We start from the raw sequence: 23,976 nt of genomic DNA on the forward strand, positions 1-23,976 counted from the left end.
CACACACACACACACACACACACACACACACACACACACACACACACTAACAAACAACACTAACAGGATGTTTTCTCAATTGACTGCTCAATTCTTCAGTTTCATTACCCTAAGTTGAGAGAGATATCTACCTGTTCTAAATCCTTGCTAATTCATGGTATGGTCTCAGTACTTCTTTTTGAGTTTAGTCAATCGGTAAATATTGGGATTCTACCATGAATTATATTTGTATGTCTCCATAGCTGATGATGTAAAGAATATAACAGGGAACATTTATACACTTTTTTTTTTGTAAAGTCTTTTGCTCATTTTTTTAAAAGAAAAATTGGATGTCTTGTTATTGTTGAGTTGTAAGATTTCAGTTTTTAATATTGTGAATATAGGGCTAGGGCTAAAGTACAGTGACAGAGCATTTACCTAGTATGCATAAGCCTTGTGAGATTCAATCCCCTCTACTAAAAACAAGTCAAGCCATAAAAATTACGGATGCACATCAGACAAGTATTTTCTCCTAGTCTACAATTTATCATTTTATTCTCCTAAGAATGTCTTACTAAAGGGTAAAAGCTTTATTAAGTGCTAAGGAAGTCCAATTTATCAGTGTTCTTTTTTTATGGCCTAAACAATGTTCAGTGAATGCTGTGTAAGAAATGTCTATGAAAATAATCAGTGTTGACAAATGGTGCTTTGTTATATAGTTAAGATGAAAAGTACAAAAAGTTCCACACCATTTGCTCATAACAATCCAAGAGCTATTAAAAATAAGTTTACTGACTAACAGAAATGTCAGAGCTAGTGAACTCTGAGAATAGTGTTCACAAGATCAACAGTTTACCACTGTCAGGTCTAAATCTCTTATAGAAAGTTTAAAAAACTCAGGTATCTGACTTTTTCTCCTAATTAAGGAAGAATTCTAGAGTCCAGCCACACACTTATTGGAAAGTGAGCACGGAGTCAGCAGATGGAGCAGTGAGGAAAAGCAGCTGTGACAGGCTGACACCCAGGTTTCCCCCAGGGAGCCTGCATGGTCAGAGAGCACCAGTTCATGGAAGCCGCCCTGATCTCTCCTGTGCACATGCACATTCACGCGAACACACATGCACACTGCAGAATGCACATACATGCACACTGTAGCTCGCACACATGCCACACACAGGCACACATGCACACTGCAGCACACACACATGCATGTGCAAGCACACACACAGAACAAAGAAATAAAACATAATTTTTAAAAAGCCAGGTACGATGTGCTACAGCTGGAATTCCAACACATAAGCTGAGGCAGGAGGACTGCTGTGAGTTGAAGGCTAGCTTGTACTCATATTAATTCTGAATTAGATTGGGCTATAGTGTGAGGCACTGTCTCAAAAAAGCAAATAAATAATTTATCAAAAGAAACAACATACATGCAATTCCTTACCATCACACAAAATTTGAGAACCAGTGCCGCATTCTGCCCCTACCTTAGAACTCATTATTCGAGAAATAGACTGGGTTAAAACTTAAGCTTCCAAACAAACTAAGTGAAAACCAATTGTCACCGGCAGCTTGTCCTTACATTCATTACTCTAATACTTATGCCATTATCTTGTATACTGTTATCATGTATTTCTACAGTGTCAAAGCCTCAGTGGTTATTGCAGTTAGTGAAGGCCTCACCTCCTTGACGTGTGCGTCGTCAAAGAACACCCACTTGGAGCTCTTGGTGTGGAGCGCAAAGGCACAATAGTGTCGGCTGGTGTAACAGATCACACCGACAAGGCGCAGCTCGCTATCGGTGGCGCTTTCATCCGTCACCCTGTAAAAAAGCTATTTAGAAAGATCAATGCATAGTCACGATTGCTGCTTTCAAGAGAGAGAGTGAATCCTGTTCCTGAATTACTGTGGAAATAGTTCACTCTACATTGGCCTTAATCTAACATTATTAGTGAAGGCACAACTGTGACTGAATTGTGAACAGACCATTTTAAATTAATCCACAGGACCTTAAGTCCCAAAAAATTGAATTCACCATGCATTAAAGCAGTAACAATTTCTCTAGCAACACACAATTGACACTTTACTTATACCCTAAATGTGAAATGAATTATATATATTCCTGATTAGATAACACATTTGAAGAAACATTAAAATATCATCTAAAGTATAATTATTTAAAATTTTAATTATAGCAATAAAAACTCAAAGTAAATTTAGAAAGTAACAATTGATTTTAAAAAGCAAGCATGTCTCCGAGAGATAAGGTATAGATTGATTTTAAACCTTAGACACATTCATGTCACATGGCTTTCATCAACCATCACTGCAGGGTAAATGGGCACGAGAAGGTTTAGTTTGTAATTCAAAGTTGTTTTTAGTCTATGAAAAGGGTGTTTCGCTCGGTCTGATGTAAGCAAACTTATCTTCATCAGTACACATCTGGATATCAATATTTCCTTTAAAAGATTTAGGTTCTGATGAACAAAACTAAATATATCATAATATATGAAACATTTGAAAGTAACTTAAAAACAGTGGAGAAAAGAGTGAAAATAGTTGTGCTACCCCAGGAAGGTAGAGATGTGTGGCTAGAGTCCGAACAACATCTTCAGTCAGGTCAGAGTGCTCGGAATCCCAGACCAATCCAATTGTAACAATCTCTGGGCAATTCATCAAAACACGACGGATTTTTATTTTCTGGCCACAGTTACTCTACAGAAGAACAAACACAAAGTCAAGTTTTAAAGTTACCAATTACTATATATAGCTGCTTACATTATACAACGAAAATCAAAGTGTATCTGAAAATTGTTTTGTAGTTTATTAGACACCGACTTGTAACCAGCTATTTGTCTTTACTGATTAAGCAAGAACTTAATTTTAACTCATTTGGTATTTTTAGATGTATTAAAACAAATACTCATCCTGAAAACAAAAAAAGCAGAAAAACAAAACCCTTAAAGTTGTTAACAGCTAGATGTGGATGTTTAGAAGGCTGAGCCAGCCTGGAAAATGGTATTAGACTCTGTCCAAAACACTGAAGTCACTTACAATATTATGCAAGAAAAAAAATCATTCATCACATTTACGCAACGCAAAATGATCCTTCTGCAGTTATATGATAAAGTTCAGAACTTTGAGAGAATTCCATCAACACCTGGCACTTTGAATTTTTAACAAAGAGAAGTAGGCATATCTCTCTAATTTTGAGCCAGCCTGGTCTACTTAGCGAGTTCCAGGACAACCAGAAATAAGACTCTGTCCCCAAAAAAGAGGAGTGTGGTGAAAGGGGGGGCTGGAGAGTGAGCTCAGTAGTGAAGAGTGCTTGTTGCTCTTACAGAGGACCCAGGTTCAATTCCTCACACCCACATGGTGGATCACAACCATCTGTACTCCAGTCCCCTAGGCCCCAATGCCCTCTTTTTATTTTTTATTTTTTTGAGACATGGTTTCTCTGTGCAGCCTTGGCTGTCCTGGACGCACTTTGTAGACCAGGCTGACCTCAAACTCAGAGAGAGCTGCCTGCCTCTGCTCCCGAAGTACTGGGATCACAGGCGTGGTGGCTCTTTTGATCTCAGTGAATACCAGGTACACTCATGGTATACCTACAAATACATACACATAAAATATTTCAAAAATTAAAACCTTAGCAAATCTAAGAAGCTTTTGTTTCATCTTTAGGTGGTTCTGTGTCTCTCAGGCTCACAGAGACCTGTAACTCAAGCTTCCAAGTAGCTGGGACTACAAATGTGATCGTAAGGTAAAAGCATTTTCATACTGAGAACACTAAGATAAATAGCTTATGTGATGTACAGTTATTTCCAATGTCATTAAAGAGAGATAAATGTTGTACATGTACAATTAGTGTTTTAGGGGTAATAAACATAGAAGTACACTAGTATTCTCCACTACACTTACAGGACACTTCCGATAGTCATCTGCTGTGTTTGCTGCCTGCAGCAATTCCGCAAACATCTCCGGTTTAAACCGTTCATGCCTTTCCATCATTCTTTCAACTTCATTGCTAAAAAAAATAAAAACTGAAGTCTTAAACAAGCCTAGCCGGTGAGCTTACAACAGATCTATAAATGACACTTGAAAACTTGAGTATTAATATATACTGACATGCATGCAGTACTTTTCTGTCTGAAAACTTGGCCATACAGTGAAAAATTACAAACTTTGGAAGATGTGTGAAAAATTAGGACAAATATAGAATCATATGAGCGTATCCTTTTAAATTACCTATTTATTTACTTTTTAAAATGTAAAAAGTATGAACTTTTTACATCCAGCTATCTAGCCCAGGCTATCCTAAACTTATTGAAATTCTCCTCCCTAAGCCTCTCAAACACTTGGATAACAGGTAAGCGTCACCTTGTCCAGCTCGACTTTTGTTTAGGACTCCTGGATAAAGGTAAAGGTGCTATGTGGAAGTAGTTCTAACACAAAATTTTATTTATTTTACTAATTAATAAGTAGGAGTTTGAATTTAAATTCTACTCTAACAAGTACACAATGCAGAAGGTTCTTTGGCCTAAAGTTCTCAGAGGCAAAGTTAAGCAGCTGAGCTAGGAGATGGCCGATTCCACCAGAAAAGTAACCCAGTGCTAGACGCGTGCCTTCCACCTCTATGCCAATACTTCGTTAGAGCTGAGCCAGACATCTTCCTACATTACTGGAAACTATCCCTCACATTTTAAAATATCAAGGCATGTGATGCCTTAGAACAATTATTAAGCATTTCCAAAAGAAACTGTTAAAGGTCATACACCATCACTACTTTCCATTCTAGCTGTGTTCTAGTTTTACTTGATGGTAATATAACTATGCTTCATAGTTGCATGGTTTAAATAATCCGCAAATATTCAGTAGCCAAAAGCACTCCTCCAACACACCGTACAAGTACATTAGAAAGCAGAGTCTGATAAACATTCAAACTGCGATGATGGTTTACAAAACTGACAGTATCAGAGTTAATAGTTAATTTTGCAATCAGACTTGGGTTTCAATCTTAATCCATCCACCTATGAAGTAGATTTACCAAATTAAGCTCATTAAGTTAATAAAGGACTTTGAGTAACTTTGATTGACTAATGTTACATATGGTCTAGGGTAGGTTTTGCATCTTATCTAGCTGCTTCACAGACATGGAGAGGGACGGAGCTGGTACACGGGCAGGCAGGAAGCATGGCGGAATTTGAAGTGATTGTTGAGGTCTTAAATAAAATAGCCTATGAAAAGATTATATTCATATTTTTCTTTCTTTTCATCTTATCCTAGCTTTTATCACCAGAAAGGAGACAATGAAAGTGGTGAAAACATGGCCACTATAAAGGGAACATCTTAGTAAAGATGAAGTCATCATGTGCAGTTCATTTCCCAGTGAGTGTCTCATTTCAAGTTTATTTTTGCAGTTCCAAAGATCCGCTGTAAATATAAGATATACATTCTGTACATTTTATTAAATGATGCATTTAGTCTGAAATGCTCTAAAATCTGAAATTTGAAGGTTAAGATCATTTTATGAATGTTATATTGTGACCCTAAGTTTATGTGATGGGCCGCATTTAAGACGGAGGCTCTCTATAAATACCACATGAAATCAGATTATATATATAAGGTATGTATTAAACAAATGAATTCCATATTTAGCCTCAGGTTCTATCTCTAGATATATTACATACATGCCAATATTCCAAAACAGAATCTGAAACTTTAGTCAAGCACTTCGGGTAACCTCTATTAAGCTAAATTCTAAGCCTCAGCTGAGAAAGCTAGACTAGCTCTTGGGCTCTCTTGTGAAAGCACATTTGGTAGTGTCAGAAGGGAAAATCCATACTATGTTATAATTTTACAGAATAAATGCTCAGTGTGCCTAGACGTGTCCCTAGCCTCTGTTAAGCATGCTTTGAGAAGTCTTACCACAGGGCTGTTGTAGAAATGTACCGCACGAACTCGGTGAAGGGTAGAGGGTCTGAAGATGCTCCACAGCTGCGGCACACACACTACAGGTAAAAACATATGCTTAATCTATCAATCACGAGACAGCAGTCTAGCGTCTAATCAAATAACTAAGACATTTCACCTGTTCATACAGAGTCATGGCAAACTTCTGATGAGTGACACAAGATTTAGAGGTGCACATGTCTGCATCCTTGCTTGGCACCAGGTGAAAATGAATCCTTGCCAATATGTTTTCCTAATTCAAAAATTAAAAAAACACAAATGAAATAAGTTGCTGATCTTACAGAGAACGCCTTAATATATAACTATGTTTAACTGAACAGTCCCCAAAGCGTAAATACAGGGTGTTATAAGTGCTAGCATTTAAATTCTCCTCTTTAATCACTGTAAATGTTCAAGTATTTACCTTCTGCAGCGGTAGCTTAAAAAAAAAATGAAAAAAATTTAATACCAATCAAAGTGGTTAATATATAGAACTTGGCATTAGAAACATTTCCTACACTCCTGGTGTTCTCATATTAAGTAGTCAGGTTAACTTTAAAAAGTACAAAAACCCTTAGAAAGAAGATGCTTTGTGACTAGAGATGGGGGCTTTCCCTTTTGAGGATCTTGATGTCCTTAGGATATGGTGAAAAATACAAGCGTGTCTTTGGAAGGAAGAAAAAAAAAAGTGTATGTGTTAAGTGAGTGTGCATTTGTGTGTGCAGGTCCATGTAGAGGTCAGAAGAAAGCTTCGTGTGTCATTCTTAGAACACCCACAACATCCTTTGAGACAGTGGCCTGGGGCTTACCAATTAAGCTAAGGTGGTGGCCAGTGAACCCCACGATTACTCCTGCCCCTGCCTCCGTAGCTCTGGGATTACAAGTGTGTGAGAGCGCGCTGAGTAATTTTGCAGGGATTTGAGAATGGAACTCAGATCCTCAGACTTGTTAGGCAAACCAACTTAGCTATGTTTCCCTCCCAGATGACCTCGTTATCTTCCTACTTAAACCAGCTGGTTTATGTAACTTAAGTGACTCAGTACCTTCACTTACAGCATAATTCAAGCAATGTCCTTTGCAACAAATCTGTGAATTTTCGGATTTGTGCCATAGATCAGTAAGTGGCAATCTTTTTATTTTTATTTTTTATTTTTAGAATAAATCATTTTACTTGCTACATACTTCCCTCAGACAGGGAGCCCCAACTTGCCCTACTCCTACCTACCCACTCAGAGAGCCCATGTCCCCATGCCTGACCAGATAGAGAAATGACCCTGTGGTTTGAATGAGAATGACTCTCATAGGTCACAATTTCAAAACTTGGTACCCTGTTGGTGGAGCTGTTTGGGAAGAACTAGGAGGCGAGACCTTGCTGGAGGAGGTGTGTCACTGGGGGTGGGCTCTGAGTTAGCTCTCTCTGCCTAACTGTGGATCGACATGTACTCTCTTGGCTACTTCTCCGCTGCCATGCCTGCCTGCCTGCCTGCTGCCATGCTCCCGACCATCACAAGTCATGGACTCACCTTCTGAACTCTAAGTCCTAAGAAGCATTTTCTTTTATGAGTTGCCTTGGTCATGGTATCTATTCACATGTAACTAACCAAGACAGACTCCTAGTAACTTATCATTCTATACACAGATCAGTGCTCTCTCAACTTCATTTTAGAAGGTCCTATTTGCAGCAGGCGGTGATTAACACAGAAACGCACAACTGGCCAAAGTACAGAGAATGAGACTGCAGAGAGGCCAGTCCTAAAGAGAATGAATATATAGGTATATATAAATGTATATATTTATATGTATATATTATATACCCACTCCCAAGGCTCATGGATCATTGACAGGGCATGAAGAATGTAAGAGCCACAAGCTGTGGACAACTACAAGGAAAACATTGTCTTTTGGACAAAGCAGAGCAGTTGTACATATGAACTCAGACATGTTTGGATAGTATACACAAAACCTGTGCAAACTGAAGCCAGCCTGAATCTCAGCAGTGAGAGGGGAGATTTGCACAGAATTCCAGCAACTGTCAGCTGCAGGGAAAGGTAGAGATGGTTTCCTCTGAGTGTAGCTTCCGTTAATTCAACCACTCTCCACTGGAACCTCATACCCAAAAGTATTTGGGCACCATAAATTGGTCTTTAAATATTAAAAACAAAACAGTACACAAAGTTGGGTGGTTGGCATATATAATATAAATGTAATAGAAAAAGAGTTATATGTATTTTTTATAAACTAACATGCAGTAAACATCAGAGCATAAATAATCAAAACCCGACATACAACAGAGAATGATTTAAATTCAATCTTGACAGATGAATAAGAGATGCAAAGGCACTGACCAGTTCTGCCATTTTTCATCTTTATGATTTTTTTATTTGCCTTCAAATCTGCATCATGCAAGGGAAAAAACTATTCTTCTAAGCTCTTGAGGTTTGTCAGAGATACTTACAAAGCACTCAGCTGCATCATCCATGCGGCCAAGCTGAAATCTCTGCTCATCTTTGAAGCTTTCTGCAAGAGCATGCCTTATGTTATCTGAGGGAAGCGCTTTTTCTCGACTGTGTTGAAACTGTGCAAATATTGTCTAGAAATCAAAAGTATATCAGTAGTTCGAATGCCAACAACTTTATGAACACTTTATGATTTCAATACAACTTACATAGTATACCAAATCCCAGAAATGAATAAATCACAGCCTAGTCCCGAAATTCCATATAACGTTAATTATTTAAGAGCTGGGGAGACAGCTCAAGAAGGCGAAGCACTGGCTTGAGGACTGGAGTCTGAACCTCCAGAAAGAGCCAGGTGGGCATAAAGAGCCTGTATGCAATCCTGCTATGCAGAAGGCAGAGGCAGGGGGTCTCAGCTTACACACTGTGTCCTCCTCTACAAACGAATATATGCTCCTTGAGCTCCTTGTTGTTGCTGCTGTTGTTTAAATTAACAGACTCTCACTATGTAGCTCAGGGCAGCCTTGAACTTAAAATTTACCTGCTTCCACATTCCAGGGTGGGATGAACTGGGATTGTTACAAATTATGCTCACTGCATTAACCCAGTAATGGGAGCAGCACCTAGAACTCAGTAGTAGCTGAGAACATAGTCATTAAAATAAATGCACAATAGTTACAAAACAATGAAGAATATTCTCATTTTATATTACTTAAATTATTAATTTTTAATCACCTAACAAAAAGTAGAAGATAAAAACTTGTCATGTCTTAAGCATTCATCTAAATTAACCATCAAAATTAAAATTTTGGAGAAACAATAGTAATTACGAAATAGTTACCTTCAACGCGCAAAATATACAGGCATCTCCCTGACAAACATGTCCAGTCAGAACTCTCAGACTTCTTCGGAATATATCTAACTGCCATAAAACCTAAAAAGCATTTGAATAAAAAAAAAAAAACATTTGAATGAAAAATAGAATGAGATTGTTGTCACTGTGGTAATAAAAAAGCATATTCTTCTATCTTAAAAGCAGTAAAGCAGTAACTTCTTTAATCTCCTATACATAGCTTGCCTTGTGTAATCACTAGCAACAAGAAAAAACACAAACCACACAAGAAATTCCTATTGATTCACATGAAAAACTACAACAGACACAGAACACACACACACCAAGACATAACAAAGTTTTCAGCTAAGTATCTGCACAGACAGGAAATATGGGATACTATGTAGAAACCTTGGCAGAAACTTGAAAGAGGAAGAGGTTATGATACTTGGAACCACCAGAAATCTAAGAAGAAATACAATTAGATTTTAAAGCAAGGATGTACTAAAAAGTGGTCAGTGTGTCTTGGCAGGAAGAATGGGTAACCAATGTGCGTATGACTACTCATATAAGTGAAAGACTACTGTGGTGATAGGGGACAACATGGTGAGTGGAAGCCAAGCAATGACATGAACATAGTCTCTGCAGTTAGTCTTTAGACACTTGCTACTAAGAGACAACAACAAAAGAGTGTAATAGTTGCAATCAATCACTCCAGTACCTGAATCCCATTTTGTAAAAGCTGCATTCCACTCAGTGGAATAATAATGTTACATGCCTTACACAGCTTTTGGGAAGAGTAAGTATTGTGCAAAGTGTAAAGGGTGTGTAGCAGAACCTGACACATAATTCGCATACAAGCAAGTTTATCAAGATTCCCGTACCTTTTAGTAATTTCTTCCAATAACATTAACTTAGAAGAACCAACTTAAAACATCTAAATCTCTCAATTAAAAACAAATGTTAATAAATGGTTAATAAACACAAAATGAGTGTTTTGCAAAGTACGTGGAGTACATAATCACTTTCTTACATATTATCTTTTAGCATTTCATAAAGATACAAGATTGAAATCCATTTCAAAGGACTAAGGAAATGAAGACAAATGATACAAAGTGCCTAAAAACACAAGCTCTCGGTTCTAGCTTCAGTTGAGCAGCTTTTGAACTGACAGACAAAATGTTTACTGCAGCATCTCCCTCCAGGAGTTGTAAAGATTAAATGAATTGGTGTATGTAATAATAATAATGTAATATTTATTAAATATAACTTTGCTTCTAGAAAGAATTCGCCAGCACACTAACATGCCAAACATGTTTTAACTGTATGCCTGTCACCTGAAAATTTAATTATTCAGTTAACAGGAAACCCTCTAGAAAATATTCATAAAGTCAATAATGTCTTTCAACTTGATTTATCTATTTATTTACTTTTAAAAAGGACTCTGAACAGAAGTACCCTCCATAGGTGGGCCTCCAATGTTGTTCCCAGAAGAGTTTGTGCAATGGCAACCTCAGTCCCAGGCACGGATGGATGTGTCCCTACCACCTATTGTTCAGGGAGCCCCTAGAGGCACCCCAAAACACATGGGCTATTACCATTGCTTTTGGTCGCCCACCATAACTGCACAATAAGACACTACTGCTAAGAAAACGTCTCATTTCCTGCAGGACACAGAAATCAACCTGGCAGACTAGGAAGCCCTGTACCTGCTGGCTGGCTTTCACGGTGCTGGAAGGTGCTATGCAGGCCGAGGGGGAGAAAGACAGCACCAGCGGTTTTACTGGACCCCTGGAGTTACAACATTGACCTGCCTGCCAGGCTGAGTGCAATAGTGACGTGACATCTACAGGGGTGACCAGCTGCGTTGACTGGACGCAAGGTCAGCGCCAGTTCATGTCTGCTGCTGTAGACTTGTCAAAATGCCGTGACTGTGGAGAGATTAGGCCCTAAGGTTAGGGAAAACTCTTTAAATATCTAAGTCTACACCCACAGATTTATGATGCTCTCAACTCTTGTCAGAGTAGTTTCTTTTTGTAGTAACAGTTAGTACCTGGTATAAACAATAGCCAGTGCTAAGCTGCCAGATAAAGAGGAGAACTCTGAAATATGGACTTCTGGATGCGACACGGTTTTTGCAAATGTCCTATCACAGTACCTGTGGTTATCTACAAAGAACCTGTACAAGATCAGGCCAGTAAAAATTCTAGCATGAATGGGAAAGGAGCTATTGGAGCCCTAACCCTCAGCAAAGAAGCTACTGATGACTGATGGCTGCTGGGGGCTATGTGGCCTCTACTGTGCCACGGGACCCAATCCATGTGCATATGTCAGTGCTATTTGGACTAAGCTGGAAAGGAAGAGGATGACAACGCCCACCACTATCACCACGACATGACAGGAATGGAGACAAGCTAAGGAGTCCCAGAGAAACTGGAGGGAGGTAGTGGGGGGATGGGGATGACAAAATTACATTGTGGACATACATGAAATTTTCAAAAATTGTTTTTTTCTGTACATTATTCAACACAATAATATAAAATCTTAGAAGAAATGCTTATCATAAAACTATTCTAATTATAATCCACCCTTATCCTAGTTCATAAAATTACATTCTATCGTCTGTTACAAAATAAGTCCCAGCTAATTGTTGAACTACTTAGTTTTTTAGTGGTATGTTTTCCTTTTAAATTTCTTGCTTGTAGTTATTTAACATGAATCCTAAAGGAAATTATGCAGTTTCTAACATTTATATATGTAGCTTAAGAACCCCCCAAATCCCAGCATATAATCACTACTCATTCATTCATTCATTTATAACAAGGTTTCTTTGCGTAGCCTTGACTGTCCTGAACTTGCTTTGTAGACCAAGCTGGCCTCAAATGCACAGAGATCTGTTTGCCTAGGCCTCCCAAGTGCTGGGATTGAAGGTGTGTGCTACCAATGCCCAGCCTCATAATCATAAAAGTTTAACAAAGAAATACAAATTTTGATCATATGGCTTACTTTAAAACACTAAAAATATGCTGAAATGGAGAGATCTGTGAAACAGTGTAAACTGGACCCGTACCTTTTCATAGCTACATCCGAAATTCATATGGCCTTAGAAGATGTATTCCTCAATTTATGTCTGAGCAAGCTTTAAAAATAATCATGTAACTGATTATTAAAAAGCCATTTTCTGACAGAACATCTACTTGAGTAGTGGTTTTGTCAATGAGAACTGGCTTTGCACACTTAGCCTGTAGCAACCTCTGAGCACTGGAGGCTGCTAGCACAGGCAGGCATAGCGCTGCGGAATCTCCCAGGGACTGCACAGGCTCCCTCCAGGCACTCTAGCAAGTACAGTCAGGATGTCACTGTGGAGTAGGGACTAAAACACTCAAATGACCTAGAAGAAATCATGCTCAGACTTCAACAGTCACAGTGGAAAAACTTAAGTTCACAGAGCACTGGCTCAAAAAAAGAAGTGTCTGAAAAGAAATTAACCTTACGAGTAAATAAAACTATTCCTGCCCAAGAAGCTGGAACACCAAAATGATCAGACTAAAAATCTTGCCCCAGAATAAAGTTCAAGAGTATCTTCAGGAATCCCGAACTATCTATACCTTCACAAGATAAAATACTTCCATGATATCCAACAAAAATTAGTGGGCATTAAAGCAAAGACAAAAAAAGAAAAAAATGGCAGAAAAAGTCTCTCTCTCTCTCTCTCTCTCTCTCTCTCACACACACACACACACACACACACCCCTAAAGCAGAACTCCAAACTTTTATATAAAGGCAAAATTTGTAGGTAAGCACAGAAAAACAATCCACAGAATAGAGGTTAAGACCAAACACATGATGCTGAGACATGAAGACATATATCAAATATTCACTAATAAAAATTACAATGTCTAAGGTAAAAATATGACAAAGAGCAAATCAGACATTGGAAAAGTAAAGAGCTTCAAGATACAGAAACAGAAACCGCAGGGAATGACAGAGGCAAAAGACAGCAAGTGAGGAGCACAAGCCACGTAAAACAGCATTAATGTAACCGGCGTCCTCCAAAGAGGGACAGACAGGACCGCTGCCTGAACCAGGGATAATGGATGAGTTCCAAATTACAGTAAAATATCAAATTGACAGCTTCGAGAGGCTCCACAAACTCTACCATGAACGACACTAAGAAAACTGCTCAAACACAATGTTTTAAACTAGGGATAACAAAAAACTGTTAGACTGGCCAAAGGAAAGGGCAGGTGACATAGAGAAAAGCAAAGATCAGAACAAGTTTTCATTAGAAGCGATGAGAGTACAGAAGGAAAACTATAGGAGTCACTGGGTGGTCTCATCTTGCCCCATTTGTGATGTCCCTAAGGCTGGGCTTAAAGTCCTGATCCTCTTGCCTCTACCTCCCAAGAACGGAGACTAAAGGCATGCACCACCACACCCAGCTTTAATGTGCTAATCTTTCAAGCACAGGAGTGAAATGCATTTTTTTTTAGTCATACAAAAGCTAGAATAATACATTACTAATAGGTCAGCACTGTAAAAAAGTTTGTAAAGGCCATTCAAGCAGAAGAAAAAGCTGTTACATTTAACGTAGCAGGAAGTACCATAAACAAACATTATATAGAAAAACAGTCTTTATGGCACGATTCCATGGAATTTCCATTTAAAAAAATATGTTGCCAAGAGATTTTTTTTTCACTTTCTTGACTATGAACATTTCCATATTTGGAATTTGCTGTAACATACCCTAAAGCACAGACATACATGAATTGTGGGAATGAAAGGAAAGGAAAATGTAAAAGCAGAAAGCAGAAAAAGACCTGAGTTGATAGTTGATCCAATCAAAGCATTTAATTTTAACTACATGGCCCTGGGATTTCTGTGTATCTACTGACATTCAGTAAGTACTGTCTTTTCTCTTAACAACACTAGTACAATCTCTGAGCTAGGTGGAACACTACTGTTTAAAGTCCAAAGTGAACTAGAGTCTATGTTTTCCTAATGTCTGTCCCAGGTGGAAAGCAGCTGAGAAGGTGAGTCAGAGGCTGCATGTGGCACAGCACAGATGTGTACATTCATTAAAAGTGATACGGCCCTATCTACCATTAGCGTTCAGAAGAAAACATCTGGAGCTGCTAAAAGAGCATGGCCATAGAAGATTATTTAAATAGAAAAGTGTCATATAGGCTTTTGTAGTATGACCTAATAATCGTTTGGATTTCCTCAGTGTCTGTAGTTATGTCCCCATTTTCCTTTCTGATTTTGCTGATTTGTATGGTTTCTCTCTGCTTTTTAGTTAGTTTGGCTAAGGGTTTGTCTATCTTGTTGATTTTCTCAAAGAACCAGCTTTTTGTTTCATTGATTCTTTGGATAATTTTATTTGTTTCTAATTGATTGATTTCTGCCCTTAGTTTGATTATTTCCAGCCGTCTGCTCCTCTTGGGTGTATCTGCTTCTTTTTTTTCTAGGTTTTTCAGTTGGGCCATTAAGTTGTTTGTATGTGATGTTACAGATTTCTTCTTGTAGGCACTTAGTGCTATAAATTTTCCTCTGAGCACTGCTTTCAATGTGTCCCATAAATTTGGGTATGTTGTGCCTTCATTTTCATTGAATTCTAGAAAGTCTTTAATTTCTTTCTTTATTTCTTCCTTGATCCAGCTGTCATTGGTCATACTACAAAAGCCTATATGGCACAAAATTTGAAAATCTAAATGAAATGGATAACTTTCTTGACAGATTCCATCTACCAAAATTAAGTCAAGATCAGGTAGAAAGACTGAATAGTCCTATATCTCCCAAGGAAATAGAAGCAGTCATTAACAGTCTCCCCTCCAAAAAAAGCCCTGGACCAGATGGCTTCAGCGCAGAATTCTACAAGACCTTCAAAGAAGTACTAACACCAATTCTCCTCAAACTATTCCATAAAATAGAAACAGAAGGAACACTACCAAACTCATTCTATGAAGCCACAGTCACTTTGATACCTAAACCACACAAAGATCCAACAAAAAAAGAGAACTTCAGACCTATCTCTCTTATGAACATTGATGCAAAAATACTCAATAAAATACTTGCAAACCGAATCCAAGAACACATCAAAGATATCATCCACCATGACCAAGTAGGCTTCATCCCAGGAATGCAAGGGTGGTTCAACATACGGAAATCCATCAATGTAATCCACCACATAAACAAAATGAAGGAGAAAAACCACATGATCATCTCCTTAGATGCTGAAAAAGCATTTGACAAAGTCTAACACCTATTTATGTTTAAAGTCTTGGAGAGATCAGGGATACAAGGCACATACCTAAAGATAGTAAAGGCAATATACAGCAAGCCTATAGCCAACATCAAACTCAATGGAGAGAAACTTAAATCAATCCCACTGAAATCAGGGACAAGACAAGGCTGCCCACTCTCTCCATATCTCTTTAACATTGTACTTGAAGTCCTAGCCAGAGCAATAAGACAACTAAAGGAGATCAAGGGGATACAAATCGGAAAGGAAGAGGTCAAAGTGTCACTATTTGCAGATGATATGATAGTATACATGAGCGACCCCAAAGATTCAACCAGAGAACTTCTTCAGCTGATAAACACCTTCAGCAAAGTGGCAGGATACAAAATCAACTCAAAAAAATCAGAGGCCCTCTTGTATACCAAAGACAAAAAGGCTGAGAAAGAAATTAGGGAAACAACACCCTTCACAATAGCCACTAACAACATAAAGTACCTTGGTGTGACTCTAACCAAGCAAGTGAAAGACCTATTTGAGAAAAACTTCAAGTCTTTGAAGAAAGAAATTGAAGAAGATCTCAGAAGATGGAAAGATCTCCCGTGCTCATGGATTGGTAGGATTAACATTGTGAAAATGGCCATCCTGCCAAAAGCAATCTACAGATTCAATGCAATTCCCATCAAAATACCAACTCAATTCTTTACAGACCTTGAAAAAAAGATTCTCAGCTTCATATGGAGAAACAAAAAACCCAGAATCTCCAAAACGATCCTGTACAACAACAGATCATCTGGAGGTATCTCCATTCCCGATCTCAAGCTGTACTACAGGGCAACAGTAATAAAAACTGCATGGTATTGGCATAGAAACAGAAAGGAGGATCAATGGAATCGCATAGAAGACCCAGAAATAAACCCACACACCTATGAATTCTCAATATTTGACAAAGAAGCCAAATCCATTCAATGGAAAAAAGACAGCATCTTCAACAAATGGTGCTGGACCAACTGGATGTCTACATGCAGAAAAATGAAAATAGATCCATATCTATCACCCTGCACAAAACTAAAGTCCAAGTGGATCAAGGACCTCAACATAAAACCAGATACTCTAAATCAGCTGGAAAAAAAAGTGGGAAACAGCCTAGAATTCATTGGCACAGGAGACAACTTCCTGAACAGAACACCAACAGCACAGGCTCTAAGAGCAACAATCAATAAATGGGACCTCATGAAACTGAAAAGCTTCTGTAAAGCAAAAGACACTGTCATCAAAACAAATAGACAGCCTACAGATTGGGAAAGAATCTTCACCAACCCTTTATCTGACAGAGGGCTAATATCAAGTATATATAAAGAACTAAAGAAGCAGAAAAGCAACAAACCAAGTAATCTACTTAAAAAATGGGGAACAGAGCTAAACAGAGAATTCTCGAAAGAGGAACGTCGAATGGCAGAGAAACACTTAAAGAAATGCTCAACCTCATTAGCCATTAGGGAAATGCAAATCAAAACGACCCTGAGATATCACCTTACACCCATCAGAATGGCCAAGATGAAAAACTCAAGTGATAGCACATGCTGGAGAGGTTGTGGAGAAAAGGGAACCCTCCTCCATTGCTGGTGGGAATGTAAACTGGTTCAACCACTCTGGAAGTCAATCTGGCGCTTTCTCAGACAACTAGGAGTAGTGCTACCTCAAGACCCAGCTATACCACTCCTAGGTATATACCCAAAATTTGCTCAAGTACACAACAAGGACATTTGTTCAACCATGTTCATAGCAGCTTTATTTGTAATAGCCAGAACTTGGAAACAACCCAGATGTCCATCAACGGAGGAATGGATACAGAAACTGTGGTATTTTTACACAATGGAATACTACTCAGCAATCAAAAAGGAAGAAATCATGAAATTTGCAGGCAAGTGGTGGGATCTAGAAAAGATCATTCTGAGTGAAGTATCCCAGAAGGAGAAAGACAAACTTGGTATGTACTCGCTTATATAGACCTACAAGACATGATAAACATAATGAAATCTACACACCTAAAGAAGATAATCAAGAAAGTGGACACAGGCGAAGGTGATTAATCCTCATTTAGAAAGACAAATGGGATGTGCATTGAACTTATGACAGGAGTCTATCACAAAAGGCATCTGAAAGACTCTACCTAGCAGTGTTTCAAAGCAGACACTAAGACTCATAACCAAACCCTCGGCAGAGTGCAGGGAATCATATGAAAGAAGGGAAGTTAGTATGATATGGAAAGGATAGGAGCTCCACAAGGACCAAATATATCTGGGCACAGGGTCTTTTCTGAGACTGACACTCAACCAAGGACCATCTATGGATATAACCTAGAACTTCTGCTCGGATGTGGCCTGTGGTAGCTCAGTAACCAAGTAGTTTTCCAAAGTAAGGGGAACACGGACTATTTCTAATAGGATCTCAAGGGCAGGCTGTTTGACCCCCACCCCAGGGGAGGAGCAGTCCGTTAGGCCACAGAGGAGGACTTTGCAGCCAGCCCTGAAGATACCTGATAAAACAGGGTCAGATGAAAGGGGAGGAGGTCCTCCCCTATCAGGGGACTTGGAAAGGGGCAGGGAGGAGACCAGGGAGGGAGTGTGGGGTTGGGGAGGGAATGAGGGAGCGGGATACAGCTGGGACACAGAGTTAACAAAATGTAACTAAAAAGAAAAATAAAATAAAAATAAAAAAATTAAAAAAAAAAAAAAGAAAAGTGTATTTACATACACATTTATTGAAATAATTTCAAAAAGGTGTGAAATAGATTAAATAATCTTCAGTCAGTCTAAAACAAGTGTTAGTCAAATTACAAATCTGGATTACAATTTAAGGGTCACTGTGAGGTGAAGTGAGTTGAACTAATGAAGTAAAATAAATCTGCATTCTTATTTCAACCTAGGCAGCTCATTTGTTCTTGGCCCATCTACTGGGATCTACACTAGACTTATTTCTTTTTTAAGTATGCAGGAGAGTGTTAGCTAAAACTAAATATTTATTTTAAAATATTCTCAATGTATTGAGTATTATGAATAAAAATGTTCTTTACATCAGAGCAAAGTATCACTCTGTAGAGAAATACCATTTCCAATTATTATAAAAAGCTAAAATGTTCAGCAAGAGTATCTTCTCCCATGAAGGTATTCCAAGGCTGAGCAGAAGGCTCTGCTGATAAAGTACGGTCATGCATGCCTGAGCTCAGATCCTGGGACCAGGTAGAAACCAGCAATGGTAAAATGTGTGTAAGTCCAGTGCTGGAGGAGGAGGAGAGCCAGGTAGTTCCTGCAGCTCAGTCAACTCAAGCTCGCTGAGTGGATGAGCTGCAGGTTCAGTGAGAGAGCATGCCTTAAAAGAGTGAGGTGAAAAGCAGCTGAGGCATGACATTTAACTCCTCAGACATTTGATCTGACTTCCATGAATTGCACACACATAAACTTATATGGTCATGCATATATAAAGAGGTACATATAACCCTACACACAGAAAAGTCATTCCAGTCAACGAGGAGTTAAAAGAATCACTAAATAAGAGTCTCTTAAAGTACTTTAAAGCCTGAAACACGTGATTAATGGTCTCACCTGTACAGCACTATTTAGAAAGCAGCTGTTCTGTCCTGGTTCATTTAACAAGCCTACAGTTGGGGCTAGGGATAGCAAACTTCCAGCCTGATAGGCCTTTCCAAGATTACCACCGGGTTTCCGTAAGAATTTTACCCACGCCATTTTCAAGCAACTTCTTTTGCATGAAAGTTAAGTAAGATGCTTATGTGGTATTTTGGAGAAGAAATGAGTGATGTCCTAAGTTATCCACTGAGTTCTACCGCAATCTACGGTAAAAACTGTGTGCTTCCAAGTCCATCTCTTTCCTGATGCGCTACATTTCTGAGGACTTTCATAAGTAAAAACAAAGTAAACGCTGGAGTTCTGAATGCTAAAAAGCAAGCTATTTTAAACAAGGCCTTACAGGTTTGGTAACCCTTAAATTTTATGAGTTGTACAACACTGATAAAAATTCTAACTGCTAGAAACAATATGCTGAAGAGCTCATCTTCCTTAATGTGTAATTCATTAGTTCTGAAGGGCTAAAAGTAGATGATGAAGATAAAAAGTGTGGCGTTGGCATCCCGAGGTCCCTTCTGCTCAGTTGTTTTATGTTTCTTTAGTGAAGCAGCTTTTCTTTCAAGTTATCAAAGGTGACTCCATACTTCATCAGCATGACCTCAAAGCAAATCTACAAAAAAAAAAAAAGAGTAGAAATGTTTAGATAAAAGTTGAGCAAAACTTTCTCACTTATTATTTCACACAATCACTGAATAAAGAATTACAATACATCATTAGAAGGGTTAGAATACCATCCCGAAATATAAAAATGAAAAACATTTCATTTAGTCTTTTTTTTTTAAGTTGGTAGGACTGCCAACTTAAAAAACTGCAATGTTCAGAGAAAGGTATCCTGAGAAAAATATTGTCTTAAAAAAAAAAACCTACTGTAGATCTGAGGTGGTATTCTGTATGTCAACAATAAATTATTGTATTAAATAAACATACAGTCAATAAACAGACTATTTTCCAAGAAAGTTAGATTTTACATAAATTGATATTGTAACTGACAAATGAACTAGAGTAAATAAAAATCCCTAGTGAAGTATTCCATTTTTTTTTCCACAAATGTGTACTCCTGTTTCAATGGACCTTAAATGTTCAACTCCTGAATTAAAAACCAGTACTCACCATTAACATTTTGTTTAACCAACTGAATCTCCTTCTTGTACTTTCACTTAACAAATACTTAATGAGCTACATACTGTATGGAGCACTGAACTAACATGATGAGGAATAATAGGACAATGCTTCATACCATGACAATGTAATAACTAATATGTTATTAATGGGGGTGGGGGTAAGGAAGCAGGATAGGAACTCTACCTTACATTTTAAGCAAGAAAGCTGAGAAAAAACTCAGTAAGAAGCTTGTATGCACATCAAGATTTGAAGGAGGGAAAGAGCCCCAATTAGCATGGACAGCAATTTCAGACACTGAGCCTGGATTATAGCTGGTATGATGGAGGAGCACAGGCCCAGAGTGGCAGGAGAAATGCTAAAGGAAAGAACATATGCAACAGGGGGATAGGAAAGAGAGATCGCATAGGGTCTTAACACACGCCTTGTTAAACACTAGGTAAAAGTCATTGAATTCTATCTTCACCGCACATAAAAGATGAGAGATTAGGTCAGCCTACTGTCACTATCAAATACCCACCAGTAACAAAGCACTAAAGAAGAAAGAAGAAAGCCACCAGGCTCTAAAGAATCAGTCAACAGACCTTGTTTCCAGGCCAGCTTATCAGCTCCCTGGTCTCAGATACATTCTTCCCATCCCAGAGTCAAGGTTGCTCACCTCACACATGAGGTAACAGTAACTGACCTGCTTAATGAAGTTAAATGTTTTTAAAATTATAAAGATGTTTCCTCTATTTAACTCTACAGTTTGCAACCTCCTCTTAAACAGATATAAATAACCCTGAAGTGAATCATATACACTAAGTTTTTAATAAACTCAGCCATGTTTGTATAACATTAGGAGCGCTTTATTCGTAGCTGTGGTGACTGACTGAGAATGGCCCCCTTCGACTCACAGGTTTGAAAACTTGATCCCCAGTTGGTACAATTACTTGGGAAAGAGTAGGAGGCGTGGCCTTGTTGAGGGAGATGTTTAAGTGGAGGTAGGTTTTGAGGTTTCAAAAGGCAAGTCTAACTCCAGTTAACTCACTCTGCCTCCTGCTAGCGGATCAAGATGCAAACTCTGTCAGCTACTGCTCCGTGCCTACCTGTTCACTGCCATTCTCCCAACCATGATGGTGATACACTCCTCTGGAACTGTAAGCCCAATAAGCCCTTCCTTTTGCATGGGTCATAGTGTTTTATCTCAGAAACAGGAAAGTAACTAGTACAGCAGCAAATTTCTCTTTTAAAATTTTATTTGTGTGTGAATGTGGGCATTTGCATACCATGATACTGGCACAGATGTCAGAGGCCAACCTGTGGGTGTCTTTGCTTTCTACGTTGCTCAAGACAAAGTTTCTTCGTTGTTTTTCTGCTATCCAGGCCAGACCAGCTGCCCTGTGAGCTTCTGGGAATTCCCCAGTCTCTGCCTCTCAACTCTCTGTAGGAGTGCTAGGATTAGACATTTGTGTTCTATGTTCAACTTTCATGTGGGTCTGCACACTTGCATAGAAAGCACTTTTATCTCTAAGCCATTTCTCCAGCCCAGAAATTCCTACTTTTAATGAAACGTCCATTTAAAATTACATTCTTGCAATAAAACTTAATTGTTGCCAAATTCATACCATTAAGTAAGATATGTGAAACAATTATTTTCTTTTAAGAACTCAGGTTTGTGAGGGGCAATGATGCAGATAACCTTAAAAAATACCATATCTTCCATTCCTACATAAGATATCAAACAAGTACATGCTCTTGATTCCTTGCCCTAACCCAGGGATTCTCAAGCTGTCATGACCCCTTTGGAGGGGGTGTTGAATGATCCCTTCACAGGAGTTGCCTAAGACCATCAGGAAACACAGATATGAATATTATGATTCATAACAGATGCAAAGTTACAGTTATGAAGCAGCAATGAAAACTTCATAATTAGGGGTCACTACAACATGAGGAACTTTATTAAGGGATCGATGCATTAGGAAGGCAGAGAACCACCTCTTTAACCTATCTCTAAAAAGTAGACAAAAGTTAGTCAGTCTAATGAAAAACAGAAAGAAAGCCTGGGGATACCAAAAGTGACTGGCTCCTATAGGAGGAAGGAGATAGCACTAAGAGATGGAGAGAACCACACACTTCAGATCAAGAAAGGCATTTCGGCTGTAACTTTCCCATTCCAGAGAACTCTGAACCCACACAATACAAGACACCAAAGTACAGCTAGCTACCCAGCGCCATCTGCGTGGTAAGGGAGATTTTACATCCAGACCATATTACAGCAAAACCAGTTTGGGAAGTGGAAGGAAGACCAGTCATGGTACCTCTTTGTGCTCTGTCCTCACCCCTACTGCACAGATTACTCTAAAATGCCATTCCTGTAAGCAGACAAGAAGAAGTTCCTTTTAGGGGAAAAATGACTCAAGAGATTTAGAGCACTGGCTGCTCTGCCAGAGAGCCAGGGTTCAATTCGCAGCACCCACATGACAGCTCACAAGTGTGTGTAACTACTGTCCCAGGGGTGTGACACCCTTACACAGACACATATAGGCAAAACTCCAGTGCACGTAAAATAAAATCATTAAGAAAAAGAATTATTAAAAAAAAACAAAACAGAGTTCCTTTTAGGAATAAATTCTCAGACTGAAGTCCCCCCACCTCCCTCTGCTCTCTGAAATGAGCTCACACACATATTGGTGAGTTTTGTCACCTTGCTTCACTTCACCACAGACAAATAGAACTAGTTTATGACATCTCGGGTAAGTATGACTAGAGTCTTAGAAAACATGAACACAGAGAAAACGCGGGCCAGGGAGATGGCTCAATGGTTAAAGGTGCTTGACAACAAAGCTAACAACCCAGGTTTGATCCCTGGAATACACATGGTGGAAAGAACCAATCAATTCCCCTAAGTTGTCCTCTGACTGCCACATGCTGCTGACATATCCATGTACAAGCAATAAATGAATGAATGAATAAAAAATGAATGAATGAACTTTAAAAAGCAAGTAACAAAAACCAAAAAAGAGGTAATGAACTGAACTCTCCATAACATAGGGAATGAAAAAGCAGGGAAGACAAACAACAATGTACTAACTAGTTGACAATAATGTGTAAAACAAATCAGAAAATTGATAAGCCAGAAAATTAAGTGAAAAAGAATATATCTGTGAGCATTAAGTTCAGGCTATACCCACAGATTGACTGTCTCTCAACACCTACCAGAGAAGCTTCTATTTGCAGTAGATAGGATTAACCGAGGCCCACAAGTGGCTGAGGTGCAGAGTAAGAGACCAGAAGGCTCCGCCCTAAATGGAACACATGTACTGCACCCCATCCTCCAAAGAAAGCACGTAAGAGCCAGCAGCAGTCTATGACCTAAAGGAAACAGTATCTTCTGGACACTGCAGGGAAGCTACACATAGGAACTGAGAGTGCCTGAGACAGCACCCACGAGACCTCTGCAAGCAAAGCCACCAAATCCACAATGGAGAGGAGGCAGGAAGTCCCAGCCCTCGCTGAGGAGCCAATGGCAACTGACAGCTTCAGGAGGAGGGAAAGTCAGTTTCTTTTTAAGGTGGTAGCCCCTGATGAGTAGACCGCGCTCCAAAGGAAGGCCACGCCTCCAAAAACATATGGGCAACACAAATCGGTCTTGATGGGTAAAAAAACAGCGACACAACGTTGTGTGGGTAAAGGTGGCACTAAAATCTAGGAAGTGCTGGGGGTATTATGCAAACTCTTAAAGACCTACTAAAAACATTTTTAAGTTCTCA

The 23,976-nt window shown here is 38.9% G+C and overlaps 1 protein-coding gene across 1 annotated transcript in view; it reads right to left on the reverse strand.

Annotated features, from left to right (window-relative positions):
- Usp53 (ubiquitin specific peptidase 53) overlaps positions 1 to 23,976 on the reverse strand; it is a 38,311-nt gene that overhangs the window by 4,331 nt on the left and 10,004 nt on the right. The window contains exons 2-9 of the mRNA XM_055628043.1: positions 19,064 to 19,715; positions 9,229 to 9,321; positions 8,387 to 8,521; positions 6,071 to 6,184; positions 5,908 to 5,990; positions 3,901 to 4,006; positions 2,548 to 2,694; positions 1,663 to 1,812 (exon numbers count right to left, since the gene is read on the reverse strand). Of these exons, the coding sequence (XP_055484018.1) occupies positions 1,663 to 1,812; positions 2,548 to 2,694; positions 3,901 to 4,006; positions 5,908 to 5,990; positions 6,071 to 6,184; positions 8,387 to 8,521; positions 9,229 to 9,321; positions 19,064 to 19,207 (972 nt within the window). The 5' untranslated portion in view covers positions 19,208 to 19,715. The remainder of the gene's footprint in view (positions 1 to 1,662; positions 1,813 to 2,547; positions 2,695 to 3,900; positions 4,007 to 5,907; positions 5,991 to 6,070; positions 6,185 to 8,386; positions 8,522 to 9,228; positions 9,322 to 19,063; positions 19,716 to 23,976) is intronic.

The sequence above is a fragment of the Psammomys obesus genome, unplaced genomic scaffold (genome assembly GCF_907164565.1).
Source record: "Psammomys obesus unplaced genomic scaffold, mPsaObe1.curated_primary_1811, whole genome shotgun sequence".
Lineage (NCBI taxonomy): Eukaryota > Metazoa > Chordata > Mammalia > Rodentia > Muridae > Psammomys > Psammomys obesus.